The sequence below is a fragment of the Corvus moneduloides genome, chromosome 1 (assembly GCF_009650955.1).
Source record: "Corvus moneduloides isolate bCorMon1 chromosome 1, bCorMon1.pri, whole genome shotgun sequence".
NCBI classification, from domain to species: Eukaryota; Metazoa; Chordata; class Aves; order Passeriformes; family Corvidae; genus Corvus; species Corvus moneduloides.
In genome coordinates, this window is record NC_045476.1 from 149,327,766 (window position 1) to 149,349,371 (window position 21,606).

At 37.1% G+C, this 21,606-nt stretch overlaps 2 protein-coding genes across 3 annotated transcripts in view; one reads left to right on the plus strand and one right to left on the minus strand.

Annotated features, from left to right (window-relative positions):
- The window catches only part of CSMD3 (CUB and Sushi multiple domains 3), a 611,488-nt gene that overhangs the window by 137,887 nt on the left and 451,995 nt on the right, over positions 1 to 21,606 (minus strand). Inside the window, 1 exon segment of the mRNA XM_032131786.1 lies at positions 7,914 to 8,030. Within this exon segment, the coding sequence (XP_031987677.1) occupies positions 7,914 to 8,030 (117 nt within the window).
- On the plus strand, positions 1,680 to 19,378 carry LOC116454773. Of its 2 annotated transcripts, XM_032131777.1 has the most exons (3): positions 1,680 to 3,923; positions 12,744 to 12,823; positions 19,343 to 19,378. In XM_032131777.1, exon 1 carries the CDS (start codon positions 2,199 to 2,201, stop codon positions 3,207 to 3,209), a length of 1,011 nt encoding a protein of 336 aa, XP_031987668.1. In that variant the 5' UTR covers positions 1,680 to 2,198; the 3' UTR covers positions 3,210 to 3,923; positions 12,744 to 12,823; positions 19,343 to 19,378. The 2 variants fall into 2 exon arrangements, with proteins under 2 accessions (XP_031987668.1, XP_031987659.1); XM_032131768.1 differs by lacking the exons at positions 12,744 to 12,823; positions 19,343 to 19,378 and adding an exon at positions 4,304 to 7,940 and having other exon boundaries at positions 1,685 to 3,923.

Here is a 21,606-nt window from a genome sequence, read left to right on the forward strand (position 1 = left end):
GAGTAGAGCATACAAATTAGGTCATGTCCATCAGGAAAAAAAAAATAAAATCGCAAACATCTGCATTTTAATTGCAACTAAAGCTGTACTTCAGGGTTGAACAATTAACAATCATTACACCACTTTAAAGTATCAGTGGGAGCATGTCAAAGAAGCTGAGTCTTCCATGTTTACAAAAGATTTTGCCTGTGGCACACTATGTGCTTTTGCGAATCATTTATCTTGTAGCTTTAAAGTGTCATGGTATGAAATATTACAGCTGTGATTCTGCATGACAGAATAATGAAACACTGGGAAAAAGTCCACATTGAAATGACTTTTCCAACGAATTTTTGACTTGAGAACGTGAGAAGCTGCATATGAAATAGGTTTTCTTTTCAGTCCATCAAAAACTAATCCAGGCCAATGAGTTCCCTTCTACACACTGAATATGCTATTACATTGTTCGTGGGTTTTGTCTATATTGACCAGGTGTGGAGGCCGGTGGGCCTGTTGGACAAGGAACGAAAGGAGTCCTATGGTGGGATAAGTCCTAGGTTCCTTTCCAGCTTGTGGTGACTGAAAAGCTTCCGCAGAATGCTTTGTTCTGTTCTGTTAATGTACCCCAGTTCTGCTCCCCTGGTTGGCTCTGTTGGCTGCCACAACCGTTGTTACCTGATACGTCCTCAGAGTTTCTCGATTAGTTCTCTTACCCTGGACCCCCCATTGCTCTACCCCGGAACTTCTCTGAAACCTCGCACGAGTGCGGATGCATCAAATCTCTCCTGTAAAACCCTATGCGAAAACTCTTCCTGTTCATTCATCGTCGGACTGTTTTAGCTAGCTATCTGGCGTGTGTGTGCAAGTGTGCTGGCTGCACCAAGAGGCTTTCTTGGAGGCGCTTTTGGAAAGGTCGCGACATGTTACCAAACAACAAAAACGCGACAAATGGTGCTCGAACACGGACTTCCTTGGAACCCCCCTGGAAGCATCTCTAACAGCCTGCACTCCTGGAAGTTCGCGTTTGGCACAGCCGCTTCACTGAAGACGAAGATTACAGGAGCAGTCAGAGCCGGCGAAACAGCTTGCCCAGGAGAAAGTGCGGGGACGCCGCCAGACCCCCCAGGCGCACCTCGATGTGGGCCACCAAGACACAGCTCCTGCGCATTCCCCCGCGGGATCCCACCGCCTCCAGAAGGCGTCCAGTGAGCACTCCTTCAGCCGTTTCAGCAGCGAGTAAGTGACAGCCTTCAGCTCCTGCTACAGAAGCAGCAGCAGTGCCTGTGCCTCCCGCCCCTGCTGCCCGGGGGAGCCGCCGTTGGCCGCGCCGTACGGGCAGTGGCGGCACTTTCTCGTTCCCCCGGGCCCACCAGCAGCGGCAGCGGCCAGCGGTGGGGAAGCAGGAAGAGGCTGAATGCCGCCCGCGTCCCGCTCCAAGAACAGGCAGCAGGTCACAGTCCAGCCGGTGCTCTCCGGAATGGAGCCGGGGATGCAGACCCAGCCCCGTGCAGCTCCGCCACGCGCTTCCCACGCGGCGCCGCCTCGCCCGCCGCTCCACACCGCTCCTCCAGCTTCCGCAGCAGCAAACTGCGCGCTACCACAGGGAGGTCCCCCGAGAGTTTTCTTTGAGCCCAGAGTTTCGTGAGAGAGATACTAAGTCACTTTTCTCTCTTTTCCTTTTATTCTTTTTCTCTCTATTGTTAAGAAGAGGGGAGATAGGAGCTAAACTGACCCACTCCCAGCAGGACGTTTCTATTTCAATCAAATCAGCTCTTGTTCGGGGAAATTGCTGTTTTTCAAGGGGGGAGCTGAAGCATTTATTTCACTGGCTGTTTAAACACTTTCCTTACATTTCGCGGGATTCACTCCTTTCTAAAGACTTTTGGGATCAAGTTAAGACAAAGTTGGGTGTTCTACAATCGAGAGGGGACTTACCAGTGGGAAAGTTTTATCCTTTATTTGCAACGATTGTTAAATGCGTTAAAGACATTGAGGAGTGTTCGGGAAATGGTATCCCCAGTTTAAGAACCCCCTCGCCGTGTTTCTCTCCCTGTATTCCTGACTCCCTTTCCCTGCCTTGGAGGGAATCGGGGGACGGATCTCGCCCAGGGGCGTGAGGCTGCTGCCGTCTTCCTGGCGCTTCCCCTTCCCAGGGTGGCACCAGTCACGCTATCCCCAGCTCTTCCCCAAATCTCCCGCCTGTGCCCACTTTCCAAGCTATGTCCGAACATAGCGTCAGCCGTGAGGCGCCGGATATTTCACAATCTCGCGCCCCCCCTCCGCCCTCTCCTGTACACGTCATCACGCACGACGCGTCCCCCATCCCCGCTGCCGCCCCTGGCCAGCCCCTCCCCCCCAGCTCCCTCACCCCAAAGTGGGAGCGGCCCCGGCTCGGTGGGAGAGGCCCTGGCTCCCGCCGGGCCGCAGCGGCAGAGCGGGGCAGCCTGCTGCATTCTGCGGCGGGATGTGCCCCCCGCTCCAGCACAGCACTCCTGGTCCTCCGCGACTCCCGCCCCCAGCCTGGTTTGGGCAGTGACGGTATCCAAAAGCTGTCACGCTTTCCCCCCGCTGCTCAGCTCCAGGCTGCCACGGCTCGCCCGAGGGAAAACTGGTCCTCCTTTCCAGAAGATGACAGCAGCATCACAGACTCTGAATCAGAGCCTGACTATCGCTGGACACAAACACAGAGAGAAGCCACCCGGGAGGGAGACTGGGAATTGGCCCAAAAGATTTCAACCTTCCCAGTCGTTTTAACAAAAGGGAGGCGGGGGACACCCACAATTAAAAGAATACGGGAGCCAATTCCCTACAGAGAAATCAAAGAGCTTTGCAAGGTTGCTAAGGAATATGGGCAGGAGTCGCCCTACTTTAAAAACTTGCTCCAAGTCACTCTCTCCACTTTCACCCTAGTGCCCCGTGATATTAAAAACATTATGTCATGTCTCCTCTCCCCCATGGAACATATGCTGTGGGAATGGATATGGATATGGAAGACAAGACAGCTTCTACAAACATATCAAAGAGACCGTACTAGAGCTCATTTGACAGCTGAGCATCTGAGCGGAGAACGTGACTTTGAGCGCCCCCAGGACCAGGCTCAAATCATCCCCGAGGCTGTCCTAGGAGACATTAAAAGAGCAGCAGAGGCAGCACTGCTCCAGGTCGCAGATGATGCCACTCCCACCCTGAACTTTTCAGATATTGGACAAGGCACAGAAGAGTCTTATTAAATTCATTGATTGTCCAAAGAGCTCTACTGAGACGCAGTCGAGAATGCAGAAGCCCACAAAGAGATTTTATGTAGTCTGGTAATGACCAACTCAAATTTAGAGTGTAAGAAAATTTTAAGGGCCCTCCCTTTTTACCCTAAGCCTACAATAGACCAAATGATTGAAGTCTGTGCCAAACTGGCATCACTGAACACATAATAGCAACAGTGGTCTCAAGAGGGGTGGCTGAAGCCCTAGTGGCATCATCAAGAGATAAGCAGAGATGTTTTAACTGTAGAAAGCCTGGACATCTTATAAAAGACTGCCTAAAACACCGTGTAGCCAAAGACTCCCATTGATCTGTAGGGTGCCCACACCACCACCAGCAGCATTCAAGAAATGCCCAGCAGAGCTCGGGACAGCCTTGCGTTACACCTTTTCTGGAGCAGTGTTTGCCTCAGCCCACGCAAGAGAGAAGGCCAAAGATACCATCTGACACTTCCTCCTGGCATTTTCTACCCTGGGCATCCCTGCAAGCCCAAAGTAGCTTCCAAGAAAGAACATCAAGCCTTACACTAGCCCAGCAAACACTGCCCCCATGGACACAACCACACCTGAAACCGACAGAGAACAATCTAAACACCAAAGAAATGCAGCGCAGAGACAGTGCAGATCTCCATTATGTACATCGACCTACCATCCTGTCACCAGAACTTCAACCAGGACATCGACCAGGTAAGTTTAACCGGTTGTGGTGTCTCCTTAAGTCTTTCCCAAATTGCCTTCATTATTGCAATTCCTACCCCCTTTATCCTCCTGTTGCTTTCCCACCAGCTAATATTCCCTACCTCCACCTCTCTGCTTTGCCCTTCCCTCAGCCACACTCCCCAATACCCCTACTGGGATGCTTTCTGTTGCATTGCACTCCCCTTTTATTTACTCCTCATTACCACTTCCTCAGCCATGTAACCCCATACCCCTGTCACCTTACTACCACCCCCTTTTTCCCAAGCTTTTAATTAATAAAGGGAAATGAAAAGAGGGAGGGAAAAGAAAGCCCCCTTCCTGAAATTTTGCAAATTTTTTTTAAGAATCTTGTTTAAAAACCCCTACAGAAGCAGCTACCTGGGCCTGTACCCACACCTAACACTATCATGCCCAGCACCTGCCTCGCCACCTTTCTGGATGCTCCTGACAATATTGGCCGTGAATGCTTGGTTGGTAGTGCAGCCCAAAGAGAACATATAGTGGAAGCATCCATGCCAGCATCCAAAAGATGAAAGACTTAGAAAGAAAAACCACCTGTGTGGTTTGAAGACTTGCTGAGACACTGGGGACTCGCTAAGTGCTTAGCTTCCCTGTTCAAAGTTGTATTATGGATTCTTTTAATCGTTTTTGTTGTTTATGTGTATTCAGTTGCTTAAAACCTTTGATTTTGAGATCCCTAGGAAAAGCCCTTTTAATTAATATAGAAGGGGGAGTTGTGGAGGCCGGTGGGCCTGTTGGACAAGGAACGAAAGGAGTCCTATGGTGGGATAAGTCCTAGGTTCCTTTCCAGCTTGTGGTGACTGAAAAGCTTCCGCAGAATGCTTTGTTCTGTTCTGTTAATGTACCCCAGTTCTGCTCCCCTGGTTGGCTCTGTTGGCTGCCACAACCGTTGTTACCTGATACGTCCTCAGAGTTTCTCGATTAGTTCTCTTACCCTGGACCCCCCATTGCTCTACCCCGGAACTTCTCTGAAACCTCGCACGAGTGCGGATGCATCAAATCTCTCCTGTAAAACCCTATGCGAAAACTCTTCCTGTTCATTCATCGTCGGACTGTTTTAGCTAGCTATCTGGCGTGTGTGTGCAAGTGTGCTGGCTGCACCAAGAGGCTTTCTTGGAGGCGCTTTTGGAAAGGTCGCGACATGTTACCAAACAACAGAAATGCAACAACAAGGTTTTCACTTTTTTTTCTCTTAATTGTTCTTTGTTATAAGTTCTCATTTACTGTATCAGACGCCAAAACAGTTCTTGAAGAGTTTCCATTCAGCAAATATTTGATTGCTATATTTCACATTGAAAATTGGAGCCATAGAGATGGTTACAGATTTGTTGCTGTTTTCTTTAGGAAAATTACTTTTAAATTATCTAAATCTCAGCAGCTTTGCTGGAGTACCCCTTCATTCTCAAAAAGGTTATTTTGACTCTTTGTTGTTGTGAATCATCTCTGTCAAATCTACATGATGTGATGTATATTACCAAGTGAATTGAATGTGAAATTTGGTGTGTTTTTTCCACAAAGTCCAGATTTTTTTTGTAACCATCTTGTCAGTGAGTGATCCCTACATATCAAGCATTGCAAGTGGAGACTCTTTTCTTAATGCAATGTCATCTGTCAGGACCCAGGTTACAGGAACAAAGTTCCTACTGCCTAAAATTGATCTGAAAAAGCTCAGAATAACAATTTTATGGCTATTCTTTTCTGCAACTGTACTTAAATACATTTTGATGAGTGACAGATAAAAGCTATTAGATAAAACACTCATTACTCATATGGTAAAATTTTAGACCAAGACAAATAATTTTATTGAATGTAAAAAACTTCAGTTAAATCAATTGTCAGAATTACTTTACCTTTCTTAATAGTTTTTACTGGAATGATTTTAGTAATGATAGATTAGAGGAAGAGCACAGGTCAGGAAAAAATCTATATTAATAACTTGCAAAAAAATTGTTCACCAGTGTACAATTCAAAGAAAGATTCAGATTTTAAAATCTGAGCTTTTGGATTCAAGGAATTCTGCTTCCTATTACTGTAGGAGTATCATCAGAAAAAGCAGCTAAAATGGAAATATTTGTTTTAGCATTTGTTTCAATGTGTCATGTCATCCTCTTTTTGAGTGGTTACTACCAGATGTGTTTTCTACCTTTCTCTTTCAACACACAGGCATTTTTGTTTTCTGCATGCAGAGAACAATGGATCAAATAAGATCCATGGTATACTCTACAGGTACCTGAACTAATTGTCAAAATACACTATTTAAATACAAGAAAAAAAAAGCAAAGGTCTATCCCAAGGTAGGACATAAAAAAAGTTTAGATATCCTATCAAATTTATATTCCGCAATGTGTCACCAAATCCTTGTATGCTAAGGTTAAGCATATCGAAACCATTTTTTTGCATCAGCGTTTTTTTTTGTCTAATCACTGTGAAACGGTCAAATAGAATTCCTTAACACTGTTACTATCATGCTTAGTATATAAGAAAACAACTATTTCTCAAATTACTCCAAATAACTATCCAGAGCAGTAGGATTTTCCTCATTTCTATGTGTTGTTTTGGGAAATCTGGCTTTATTTCTGGAAATCACAAAACTACATTTCAAACCAGAATGTCAAAAATATGAAGTATAAAGAACTAACATTTTGAATCATTTACTGTAGTAATTTTAAGGTTTTACATGTTGATATCCGTTTCATAAACTAAGACGTATCAGTGTACTGATATCAAATCAGTAACTTCAGATTTGATGAAAATGGAAGGATATAAAATTTACAGTTTATCTAAAAACAATTAGCTGTGTCAATAGCACATGCTTCTAACAGCTAGAAATAAATCAAGAATTGTACAAATGTGTTTAATTTTTTCTTAATATTTGAGGAATAAGGAGAGATTAGCATGACTTAGGAGCCAATACTTTTAAAAACCTTTTATTTTGTAGTAGTCTATGCACCTCGACACTATACACAAGAACAAGGTAATTGGATATTGAAGGAGTCCAGATATCATGAGTATGGCAGATGGACACATTGCAGCTGAAGCACTGTCTTTAATTTGGCTAAGATGTTTTCAGAATCAACATGAAGGAAGGTTAATAAATACCCATCCCCATCCCCAGGCACCTCTTATTTGACAAACTGAAAGGTGAGCCATGGGTCAGAATGAAGTCCTGCTTATCCAAACATAAATTGAAAGCATGGATATTTAAAGCTTAAATGATACTCAATACATGGCATACTGTTTACCAAGAACTAAAAGTGGACAACAAACCATCAGCTGTTATCATAGACATTGTTTAATAATAAAGTGAGATAAAATAATTCATAAATCCAGGGAGATAAAACAGTGCTGTAAAAGCCCTGTCTTTGTATGGGACAGAAGATGTTATTAAAATATTTGTCCAGTCAACAGAAAAAATGTTAGCATGGCAGTGAAGTTTTGATGGCGGTTCAGAGAATCTACAAAAAACAAGCAGTCACATGCTGCTCTAATTTCATTTGTCAATAAAGACTATGCCATTGCCTCATGATGCAGAGAAGCCAAGGGTTTAAAAAAGCAACAGTACCAAATATTTAAGATAAACATTGCTTCCCCTGGTTATATGGACTTATTGGAGCTATGCTTAACTTTCTAGAGCATAGGCACCTCACCTTGGGTGAAAAGAAACCTGAAGTGGTACCGCTAATATATTTGGTTAGCATCACAGTAATATTCTAAGTTACATTTTAGTAATCACAGTGAAACAAAAATACTGAACACTAATTTCAAAAGATAAAGACAATTGTAAGGGTTTTGAGAAAATAATGCACTATAAATTGATAAAAGTGTTAATAGAAGTATCAGCTTAAAACAGCTTTTTCACATTACTATTTTTTATGTAAAAGCAACCATACAAATCATCCAGAATTGCTGAAAGTATCCATGCAACAAAAAGATATGAATGAGACCAGACATACTTACCAAATTCCTTAGGAACAGTGATAGAGTAAATACAGTTGTGACCAACACTGTAATTCTTGGGGTAGTTTGGTGATAATACAGTCCCCTCAGAACCTGTTGATCGGCTTCCACAGGGTGCTAGAAGGTGAAGATAATAATTTTAAAAAAACGTAATATCATTAAAAAATAAGTTTAAATTGATTTGTTGTATGTTGGTACATGCTATTACAGGAAATTTTATTACACTTCAACACTGGATTAAATTTGTACATCCTGTGACATACCGAGTATGTGCAATTTTCTCATATATCAAAAGAGAATTGATGGCACTCTGCAGTTTTCCAGATCAATTTTTTTTTTTCCTTTACAATTTATAAACCATCTTAATAAAAATAATGATGTGGTTTAGATGCAGTATGCTATTATTTACAGAATACAAATCTATTATTCATTTATATGATGCTTTATACTATGATAAGAGCATAGATTATACAGCCCTTTTGCACACTAGTAAATTCTAACTCATGCCAATAGACTCATAATGCAAAACAATGTCTGCAGCTCCTGAAATAAGAAAGTCAGGATTTCTTGGCTGAACGTGATGTACCACTTACTTATATCTCAGTTATTTATAACTTATATATATAAAGTTATGAGCACATACTTTTCTTTATCACAGAAACATCATGTTTATGCTACCACAGCTATAATAGTTGATAAAATGGCAGATAGATACAAATCCTTTTTACCACAATAATTTATTTTTCTAAGGTTTACAACAAAACTTAGTATTTGGCATTATTCAAAACTGTCAAGCAAGAAACAGTGTTATTTCTTTTTTTTTTTTTTTTTTCATCAGATGTACAGGTCCATATATATGAACCATTATTCAATGTTAGTGGTTTCCTATGTTATTACCTGCTTCTCACACAGACTTAGTAATTTAGGGCTTAAATTTAGATTTTACCCTAATCCATTTTCAAGACTATGGCATCTCTTTAGAATATTTTTTCTCTTTTGGACTATAAAACATTTTTAATGAGTTTAGTGCTAACTTGTCTATTTAACAAATATATTTCCTGTTGAGACATGAATTTATAAATGAAGCAGTACTCAATGTTTCATTTGCTAAACACATCTGGGTGTTTTTGTGGTATTTTATCAAAACATTAATAGTCATGAATTGTATTAAATAAAAAAAGATGGTTTTCTTACTATTATTTCAGAAGACTATCTCAGTGCTTGTCATACTAAATACAAGATATTTATAGTGTAGCTACAAATCATATATTTTAAAACTACTTTTACTTAATTCACACAAAATATTTGGTGGAGTATACCATGAAAAGAACACATCTTTAAAATGTAGCAAGTGAGCCTCATCATTTTGAGATTTCTGCAATTTGCATTAGCATGGATTCCTTTCAGTAGGGTGTAACTACAGAGTTTGACAGACTGCGTACCTGAAACAGGAGCAGATGGCACCTATTGCTCCAGTTTGCATACACAATTTGGAAATGATTTAATGGGCTGGTGTGAAAGTCATGGTATTTGAAATATGTCAACAGAAGGGTCTTGACTTTTGCTTGTGCACATGTGTATGCATGTGGAAGATGTGGCACATATATCAGAGCTAAGCAAATCCGTCAGAACCCAGACCAGGATGCCGTCTGGGTGATGCTCATACACAGGATGGGCACACGCCCTGACACACGGAGTAAGCACCGACTGCCACATACACACGGAGGATTGTTCTCTATGGCTAAAAGAATAATCTCAGTGCCTTCCCCCAGTCCACCACCATGTGAAACATCAGAAATTCACGATTTCTTGTGAAAATGTATTTTGATAATAGAACTATTGGGACTTTTTCCAAGAAGTAGTAAGTGTCTTGGGTGAGCTTCATTTGCAGAGACTTATTTGCCTTGAGTTATTGAAAAAACACGAAGTAAAAAATCTTCACTATTTAAATGTGGTGAATATTTGTGATAAAAACAGACCTGCTTACCAGCTTGTAAGTACTCAAGATTTTCTGTTCCAGATTTTGGATGAAACAGAAAAGAATATGGAAGAATATAAGCAACAAAAGCATTAAAATAAAAGAAATAAGATTGCCAAAAAAACTTATCCCTAACTCCATTTCCCTCTTCACTGTTTGTGAGTTGAATAATTAACCAACAAAGACCAGTATCACTGTCCCACTCCAGCACTCATATCATTATTATACCTTCCTAATCAGCAGATATAAATAATGTGCAAATTTAGGGTAAAACTACAGTTACACTAAAGTCAATGGCATTGACACAAAAAGGAAGAGAATTTCACCCTTAATGAAACTTGAAGTCTTAGTACACAAAAACAATACCTAAAATAAAATTAAGAGCTAAATATAGTCCTCAGCATACAGTGGACCTTTACCTATAAAGAAAAAATTATACCCTGATTCTTTTTTATTTTTACAGGTTATGCAATTAGTAAAGGCATTATCTTAATTGTAAAAAAGGGTTCTTGCACTAGTATGCTTAAACCAGAGCAAAATATATTTATCTATGTATAGATCTAGACAAAATATGTCACGATACTTGAAAAGTAGTGTTTATGACAGCTGGTGCTAAAAAAAGTCACAAAATAATTTAATTGACAAATGATTATAAATCTCTAAAGGTGATTAAACCCAAAATTTTTTGCAAATTAAAAAAGAAAAAAATCTAGCACCTTCAAAAATCCCAAGAGTTCTCCTAAATACTGAATTATGGTTAAAATAACTTCCAAGTCTCTAAAAGGTGAATATAATACCATTTTCTTTTACAGTTGATAATTAAAATGTTTATATGACAGATTAACTGAAACATCTAAACAATTTTCCCAAGCACTGAACTCCATGAAAGCAACATACATCTGTACTGGATTTATAATGGGGATATATATATTCACACAAGACAAGCTGGCATATATCTGCTCACACAAGGGGAGAAGAGAAACAGGCAAGTCTGAAGCAGGATTTCCAGTGAGGATCTTTTAGGTGCAAAGTCTTTCAACAAGAGTTGTCTGCAGCCTTTGCAACAATGTGCTCAGTACAGACTGGCATTAGACATGAACTATTTGTCACTCTGACATATGCAACACTTAATCAGCAGCAAGAACAAAATACCTGTGTTGAGTACTTCTTTCCCTGAATTTCTGTTCTTGGTCTTCTCATTCTGGACTTTTTCACTCTGCCTTTTCTGAGTTTACCTTTTCCCTTATTGTGTCCCTTATTTTCCAACTGCTTCTGTAATGATTCTATCTTCAGAAGAATTCACATTCCTGGGTCTCAAAAACAACTAGTATAAAGGGAAGTTGGTTTAATATGTGACCAGCTGACCTTTACAAGCTGAGAAAATGCTAAATTTCATAAATCATTAGTCAGTAAATCATTTAGCTCTTATAGCAGCCAGACGGTCCACCAAGACATTTCTGAATGCATCAGGGAGGAGAAAGAGGTTTGCTTGATATTTTTGTAAACTCATAGACTTCACTGATTATATTTCCTTCCTTGCATTTTGGGAAACGTTTAATTTAAAATGCCAAAAAGTTTCAAGAAGAGAAGATTCTACCCTAACCAACACTGAATATTAATGCTCAGAAATCAAAGATGAACATGAAACCATAGATACAGTGAATTGAAAACATTAACTTGATGCAAATATGTAATATATTTTTGCCCCCAGAAAACAGCTAGCACCAAGTTGCTTAGATGGATGTAAAAGTTCCACTATACCATGCTAGCCATTGACTTTCACTTATGCTTAATTCAGCTAAGTATGTCTTATTGCCTTTGTTCCAGTTTCATAGTGCAAGGATTTTTTTCGTTTCCTTATGAATACAAAGTCAAAGACTTATAAGTTGTGAAAATCAACTTGTCTAATTATTACTCTCTGCATTGAAAAGTCTACCTCTAGTAAAAAATCTAGCAAACCCTTCGCACCCCAAATATAAATTTTTAAACAAACAAAAAAATGCAACAAATGCTGAGAACCATTCCTGTGGGAATGTAAAACATCCTGCAGAATAAAATAAACCAACAAACCAACCAACCAGCAAAAAAACCCCTCAGGAGACAAGTGATATTTTCTAATGTAATTCTCCAATAGTATTTCATTATTTTTTAATAATGTTTGCTTAGACTCTGAAATACTGTATTCCCTTATGTATTTATTTATGCTCTAGCTTATTCTAGTTTATTCACAAAAATGTTATGCAGTATGCTGTCCTTGTCCTGCTTTTCAGGGTTAGCAATGGAGCACTACTAGGAAAGCAAGGGACTTGAGTATGGTAAGAGTGTGATAATGATCAGTGTGTTGATGCATTGCTCACTACACTATTTCCTTGAAACATTTTCAGCATTAATGGCAAGAAGTTCCTGTGTGTGTGCTGAACTTTAATGGCATCTTGCCTCGTAAAATAGCATCCTGTGTAGCCCTTGAAAAACCCGATCACAAAAACAACGAAGTATCACCTATTCTGTATGTAAATTGGCAAGCATTTTTGTGGAACATTACCCACCTTGATCATTAGTATTCATGTACCTTTGTCAAAGAACTACATTCTACCTCATTATGGCAGTGTATTAGTAAGTAGAGAATACAATATAAAATGCATTACCATCGGAGTGACACCTTTTCTCAAATTTCAGCGTTCAGTAGTTGTAAAAGAAATGTAGTTGAAAACCACACAGGGAAAATCACCCAGCAGAACAACAGATTCTATGCCTAACTACCACTATAAAGTCAAATTTCCTGTGCCACCAGCAAAACAATACAGGGTTAAATTCCCCAGTCATGTGCTTATTGCTGATACGTTTTTCATCAGGCCTTTGCAGTTTAACCAAAAGAAAGGATGCATGAGGTGAAAGTTTATTAGGAAAAAAGTGAAGAATGTACTACATAAAGGTAAGAATCAATGTCAAATTTCTTAACATTTAAAAAAAATTAATATTTTTGCTATCAAATATTGTTTTATGCAGCTTGAAGTTTTTAATTCCTGTTCCTGCTTTCAGATCACCTACTTTCTAGCTCCTACAGCTAAGATCTAATATAATTTAATTGTATTTGCAGATTTAAGTGCAATATTGCACCATCCATTTTTAAGCAGCAGTTCTCAATGGAATTAATGGGAAATACGGCTTAAAAATGAATGGCACAATATGGCTTTATGTCATGCAGATAAATTTCATTACACAGCTACAAATACAATCAGAAAATAAGAAAAACTGTGCATACAGTCTGAAAAAGGAGGGAAAAATTCCTTGAAGAACTGGTAATGAGATACTGACTTTTTATCTAAAAACTGGTCACTGTTCAAAATCCAGTCTAAGATACCTAGTATTCAATTCATCTAAGTGAGTAGGTTCCGAAAAATAATTACATAGCGATGTGGTTTATGTTCATAAAATTTAATATATTATCTTTGTTCAACCCCAGCTGGAAACTAAACACCACACAGTCCTGCTTGCTCATCTCTCCTGTTGGGGGAGTGAGAATTGAAAGGGTAAAACTGGGAATTGTAAAGAAAAGGACAATAACAGAGAAATGTAATCCACAAAAAACAAGTAATGCAAATGAAAACACTTGCTCACTATCAAGCAACCAGTATCTTGCTAGTTACTGATCAGTGGCCCCAGGCCAACTGTCCCCCTATATTATTGCTGAACATGATGCCATAAGGTATGGAATGTCCCTTTGGTCATTTGGGATCAGCTGTCCCAGCTGTGTCACCTCCCAGCTTCTTACGCCCCTCCAGCCTGTTCGCTGGTGGGATGGTATGAGGAGCAGCAAAGGCCTTGACTCTGTGTAGACACTGCTCAGCAGTAATGAAAACCCTCTGTTGGTTTTTTTTTTCAGCTAAAATCCAAAACAAGCCCTACTAGCTACTGTGAAGAAAATTAACTGTACACCAGCCCAAACTTCCACATACATTAAATCATGGTATGCTCTTTTTCCTAATCTCATGTAATACAATATCATTCCATTTATCCTTTGTTGTCCAATTACAAGATTTTCAGTTGCAATGATTTCTTGAGTGGTTATAGGTAAAAAGAAAACAAATATAGTGACTGATATATCATCTCCTAGATATAAAATAATTTTAAAAGTCATGCAGAGGACACTTTAACATATAAGAACGGTAGATATTTATTCTAAAGTTCCAAATTAAAGGTATATTTATTGTGGATATCAGTCTGTAAATGTGAAGCTGATGAAGCACCTAAAGCTGCTTTGAAAATACAATGAATATATAAAAGAAAATCTGATATAGAAATGTATGTTTTAGTTGCTACTTGGAAAAGCAGAAGTACATCAGAAATAAAAAAGACACCAAAAATACAGAGAGAGAGAGACAGTGCAATATCATAAGGTTGAAAAGCAGTATAAAAAAAGAAAAATATAATGAAGAATATAGAAGATTTCCATACTGTGTTCTCTTCAGTCTTCACAACAGAGTTTAACTATGCCATCAAAACTGATGTAAAAAATGAGAGAGAAATTCAGGCCAATATATGTAAAAGTATTTGGATGTGGTTAGTTAAAACAGAGGCAAAATCCCCTCAGGAATTCAGAAATTTACTAAAGCAGGCCCTGAATCATTAACAGAAACTGGGGAAATGATGGCATTATCTCAAAACAAACAAACAAACAAACAAAACAACAAAAAATACCCAAAAAATCCAAAACAATAACCAAAAAAAAAAAAACAAAACCAAACCCAAACTAAAAATCCCAGAGAAATTCTACGTTGAAATTTTTAAAAAAAGTATTAGCAAATGTAGAAATGCAAGATCAAAAGCAGCTAGCAACTGTTGCAGAAAAACTTAACAGATCAAAGATAGATTTTGAGTTTCAATACAACAGTGCTGTAAAGAAAGATATCTCTAACCTAGGCTTTAATGTAGACATAGAAGGTAACATTTCTGTTCCATATAAGAGCAGTAAAGTCTCAGCAAAAACATCACATCAAGTTTTTGCCACTTTAAAAAAAATCAAGTTCTACTATCATATTAGCACAAAGTTTTGAAATACTAGTGGGGTTTTAGTCTCCAAAATAGAAGAATGAGAACATGGACAGTCTGGTCACTTTTTGCAGATGTGGTAGATTTAGATAAAGATTAGAGAAATAACTGCCAGCAATTCCAATATAATAAATTAATTTGAGATATTCTCATAACTACTTTTGAGAAGTTAACGAATTTTTGTGTGATTCCTCGAAGAAAGAGAGACATAAACATCTGTCACAATGGGTTAAGAATATCAAAGTAGACAAGAGACAATGTTTATTATAATTGGTTATGGATCTATCTATATTAATTGACTAGGATAACAAGGAAGTTTTTTCAATATTCTTGGTGCTGGCAGTGCTACCCCACAAATGAAAGAAATAGTGTGATGGGTTATTTTATATTTTCTAGAAGAGAAACTCATAAAGAAAAAAAGATTATGAATAAAAAAGTACAAAATGGGAAAACACCTAAAGGCAATTCTTAAAAAAAAAGCCCCAGAAAACCAAGAACCTACATCTATTTTCAAAGTTTTCTAAAAGATGTATAATCAATAAAATATGTCTTGTAAGGAGAAAAAGAGATCAGAATCTGTATAGCAGATAATTAGCAGAGAAACAATTAGGTACATTTTAAGAAGTACATTTCAAGAGGAAAATACCTCTTTCTTTTAAATAAAGATAAGCAGCAGAAAATTTAGCAGTGTTTTTGATGTTAATACATAAAGTTTATATAAATACGTAAAATGCAATCAAACACGCTATGAAATTATTTCTATGTAAATTTATTTAACAGTTCATCAACTTTTACTTTTAAAACCACCAGAACCAAATAACTTTGATTCAGAACCAAATAACTTTGTATATTCAGTTTCTGTTTCTTTAAATCCTTTAAACAAAACCAGATGTTTTTCTGAAAGTACAAAAAGCAGATTTTATACAGCTGATTATAAGATACACTTTTATTTTCAGGGGAAACCTAAATTTAGAAATAATATTTGCTCTCAATTTAATGATTAATTACAAATCTCAATTATATTAATTTTTCCTTAAGGAACTGTGGTGCACAGAGTTTTCAAAAGTTCCATATAGTTTTCTCAAGTGCTGAAATCATCTGTTGCTTAAAAGTAGTGCACTAAATTTACTCATTTTAGCCAAGTGTAAGAAAAGCATGAAATGAACTTTTTTAACAGAAACTGAGATGTGGCAGAAGGTCAAAATACTACTTTTTTTTTTGTGGTTTAGAATGGGTTCACATCTGATAGCTCTTTCATAATATTGGCTGTTATTCAAATATCCAAAATATTATCAGTTTGCAAAATTATTTCTTCCTTATTTATTTTTCCTATATTTTTCTGAACAAATGCAATTGGCTGGAAATTAGATATATTTCTGTTTCTGCCCTGAGTAAATTCAAGTCAATTTTAAACGAGCAATAAAGTAAACAAGCATAAATGCAAAATAGTGTGTTCTTATTTGAATTGTCAAAGCTCTAGAGAGAATATTAAAGGAAATTTGAAGAGTCAGATTTCCAATTTTATAACCCAAAATCTAATTCTATATAATGATTCCATTTTTAAATGTCAGGGTAGAGCTACACATCATAAATTATTTATTATCAAGGCCTGTGGCATGTAAATGTCAAAATATTCCATAGCATAATCAGATACCAAATAAATATGGTTCATATATTAATAATTAATAAATAAAACTAAAAAATAACCACATTAAAATTAGTCTCAAATTATAGGAATTTTTAAATCCCTGTTTAAGAGATGCATTAATAAATTTTGAATCTAAAACAGCTAAATTGCAGACAACTATTATTCTTAATTCTTCATTTTTTTGCTAATAGTGCAAGAAATAGCTTTCTGAAAGACAGCTTTCTTTCAACAGAGAGCAGTGGATTAAATTAATTTCCAGTGTGGTATAGTCTTCTAGGATCTTAAGTGATGTTTACTGCATTAATATTTTTCTTAACTTTTGAAGGAATTGTGTGCAGCTGATGAAAACTTCTTATATTGCTTGCCTCTAAGACAAGGGGTTGGATCTGAGTTCTCCCTGTCTTGGTGTTCCCATGCAAGCTGGAGGATGGTGAGGTTTCTCCTCTCATTCATGTTTCCCGCTGCTCCAGTTGATAAAACCATTAGAACTCCAGGTGATATCTTTCTAGGAGTCTGTTACTGCAGAAGCACCCACTTAATAAGGTTGTGTTCCTTCATTTAAGTAATGTTTTGTTTCCTTTTGCCAATAAAATTGAATTAAAGTAGGATGCTCTGAGAATGGAGCCATCAAATAGGAGAAAATGTTTTCTAGCATCTTTTGTGCTAGAATAAAATTCTTCGCAGTGAAACAGTCTCTGCTTATAATAAATGGAGATGGAATAGGTCTCTGCAGTCAGTCTGTGCCACAGCACAGCTTCATTCCTTTGAAAGAGCACACCAGTGTTAGTTTCCACAACTGAAAAAAAGTAACTAAATAAAAGTTTAAACATGCTTTTCAAGTCAACTGTCTGCAGAAAAGACTTGACATGGTATTTAAGGAACTTCTGAGGGAATGAGAACAATCATTTAAAAACAATTTAACTGCCAACATACTAAATGAATAAAAAGAGAAAATAAAATTGGCAGTCTTCTGGGAAAGACCGTTTCAGAGTCTTTCAAGTATATTAAGACAGCAAGAGGAAAAGAGCATTATATGACAGATGTGTAGAAGTAAAAATAAATCAGATATTAGCAAAGCTTAACACATTTTAGCTACAATAGCAGAATTGAGACATTGATGCTTTAGAAAATATGAATCAAAAATGTGTAAGGATTTACAGATCTCTTCACAAGTAATAAACATCCCTCCCAGCAAGAAACTTCCTTTTTTTAATTTTTTTTCTTTTTGAAGGCCATATAGCCTACTTATTATTTATTTATTCATCTGTGCACTCTTCATATCTAAATGATATTTCATTACTAATTTGGTTTAGGAATCATTCCTATTATGTGATAAAGAGCATGATGACGGCTTCTAAGCAGAAGAAGAAACCTAAAAAATGTGAGGCTGAAAGTTAAAATCATGAGCTTTCTTAGAACTCAGTAACTTTTATGAGTTCATTTCAAACTTCACAGAACAAGGAATCTGCTTATTACTATAGAGCTCATAAGTGATATCAGCTCCTGAATCCTGTTTTGGTAATAGGACTTTCACAATTTTAGGGTCGGGGAGGCTGTAATGATTGTATTGCCCATTCAAAACCCCTTGATGTTATTGTATACTGCCTATTTGCATGTCTCTAGAATGTTCTTTTACCCAAATTAGTTTTTAAGCACTAGCAGTGAATCACAGCTGGTACAAAGAATAAATTTTTTTTCCAATCATCTGCAAATATTATTACAATACTAGAATGAAGCTTTAGGTTTCCAAATGATGATAACTTTGTTTCCAAGTGATTTTCAATATTTTGAGTGTGTGTGCATCAGCAGTTTAAAAGGAAACTGCAGGAACAGTTAATGATTGTAGTTTTAAATCTGAGATCTGACAGTTAATGATAAATTCACTGAGGTCATTGTAATCCACTCAATCTCAGCTTTGTTTTCTATCACTGCTGTTTAGGTTTGCAACACAGACTTTTAAATTAAATTTGAAAAGATAGAAATCCTCACTTTTCAAACTCAGACTTAAGAGAATGAAAAAGAAGGAAGAACAAAAGACTGAAACTATCCATAATTAAAGACACAGTCAGGTTAGAAGTAAATAAAACTAAGCAAGAAAATTAGGAACAGGGACTCCTGAAACACAGGAAAGAAAAGCAGGGTCAGAAAGAATTATAAAAAAAAGTCAAAATAGCTGGTCAATGAACAGCTATGAGCCCAAATACCAATTGAAAATATAAAATAAAATAATATAGAATTCACATTTAAAACATGCAAAAGACAAAGAAAAAAATCCATGAAACTTTTGTAACTGGGAAACTTGCAGACATGTCACTGGTATCTCTAGTGATCAGCACCCCAGAGAATCTTATTTACTAGATTTCAAATCACCAAGCAGAAGATTGAATGATGCACAGATCTTTTTCTCAGTATTAGAAAGATTTTTAATTACATTTCTCAGAAATTTAAGACTGTTTTATTTCCTTGCAATAGGGACTATATTTAAAACTCCAATTCTATTTTTCCTTGAACTATGAGTGCTGAGAAATAGACTCTCCTGTATCTGCAGGCAAGAAGCAAATATGACTTTCATGTTATAGTTGTTTATTTTTTGTTAACACTGCCTCATCAGAGTATATCTTATGGGCTAGGATGCTCTGTGAGAAAAAAAATCCTTAAATATAATTCTGATAGAATTTTGCCAATCTGCAAAAGACTAGTAATAATGATTTCAAGATAATTTATCTTGGACTGAAGAATCTCTTACAACGACAGGCTGAGGGAACTGGGCTTGTTCAGCCTTGAGAAGAGACAACTGAGAGAGGACCACATCACTGTCTATCAGTATCTGAAGGGAGGGTGTCAAGAGGATGGATCCAGGCTCTTCTCTGTGGTGGCAAGCAACAGGACAAGAGGCAATGTGCAGAAACTGATGGCCAGGAAGTTCTACCTGAACATGAGGAAGAACTTCTTTACTGTGCAGGTGAGCACACACTGGAACAGACTGCCCAGAGAGCTTATGGAGTCTTGTTCATTGGAGATATTCAAGAACCATCTAGACACAATCCTGTGCCATGTGCTCTGGGATGGCCTTGCTTGAGCAGGGAGGCTGGACTAGGTGACCCTCTGTGGTCTCCTCCAACATCAGCTATTCTGTGATTCTGTGATACTTCACAACCAAAATCTAATTATCATCACATGCCTATACTTAGGGTTATTTCTTCTATAAGCATTTTGTAGGCACTTAACAGAAGTGAAGTTGATGTACATTTTACTCTGTGCATTTTACTCTAGACATGATTATACCATATAATTTTGTGATGATGTGAACTTTGTAATCTCAATTTTATGTGAATTTGTATTGGATAGCAAAATTCATACAAAAAATATGTATGAGATCTTTGTGGTAGCCTTCCTGTATTGATTTTTTTTTTAGATAACATAAACTGGACATCACATCAACAACTTTCAAATCTTACCTTGTAATCAAATATTATCCTAATGCACTGTATTGCTTTTCCCTTAAAAGATAATCTTTTTTCATGGACACTGCCAAACATATTTAAAACTTCAGTGATACAGTATCAACTGTTTTTAATTTCATTCATATGCTTGTTGAGCTCTAAGACATCCCAAAAAGATTCACATTCTTCTTCAAAAGTTATATTGATTTTTCTGCAGCATGTTGAACAATGTGCCTCCCAGTTCAACTTTTCTTTTTTTCCTTTTTTTAAATAACCTCTACCAATTTTCTAACTGTGGCAATTGGCCAACTGCTCATCAAGGAAGATTTCTGACAGGTTCATCACCTCCCACTGCTTCGATAAAAGGCTAACCTCAAGGTCAACATTTGTGCTTCAAACACTTCGTATCTATCTCTTTCAGAACTACACAGAATAGACTACCTTATCTGAACAACTTGCTATGGTTCTGTTTATTGATTTTTTTTATTTTGACTCGGTTCCTTCAAGCCAAAGGAATGGTTCCAATGCACTACCTCTCCTGTTACCTCAGTAAGGTAATATAAGAAATATAACGTAATATATAAGTTACTTATTTTTCCTTCCCTTCAAAAACATTGGCCTTGAATATATTTTTGGCTTTGACCTGCTGTTGACTCTTTAGTAAGTTCCTCACTTTTTTAATCTTTGTAAAACTGTATTACTGGCTAAATTAGGTTTTAAAGTTTTTTCTCAAAACCCTATTGGCCACACTTTCTACTACCTACTTTTGAACAGGGTTTCATTCTCCTGAAATATATATCCTAATTTCTATTAGATTCCCTGACTGTGTTGTTTCATCACCTCTTTTGGTGATCCATTTAGATTTTGATTCTGATTAGTGATACTATAAGATGGTGTTTTTACATCATTCCAGGTCACCAGTAAATAGTTACCTTTTTGCTGTTGTCTTCAAATCTTATTTCAACAAGCTTCCTTAGTTTGATATTATTCCCCAAAAAAAGTAAAAAAAAAAGTAAAAAAAAAAAAAAAAAATAAAAAAAATTTTCCTCTTCCTTTCCTCCCAGGGTGTCCAAATTGAATGCTTTATAGAAACTTCAGACACCTTTTGAGCATGCTATTGTCACATTTACTCCCATTGAGCAAATCTGCTCTGCTTTGGGCCAGCTGTCTTCTCTATTAATTTCATACTTTTATGTTATGCTGAAATAAAAGGTGTTAACTGAATCACCAGTATTCGAACTGAAGATAATTAAAATATCAATGAAATTAATGTTCTCTGGCCTTCCATTACTTATATTTGCTCTCAACTGTAAATATAAATATAGCTTAATGTCTGAAAATAGCTTTATTTTTATTAAAAATTCATCCACAAACCAAAGCAGTGTATTTCCTAGCATATCACCTAAGTAAAGCTTTAAACTACCAGCTAAGTCAGCAACTGATTAACAAAATAATAGAAACATATAAAATGTACATTACAAGAGTGAATAAATTGTAATCTTTTAAATGCATAGCAACAAAACAACTTCTGCAATAGATGGAATACAAAAATGTATATTGCATGGTGGTGTGATG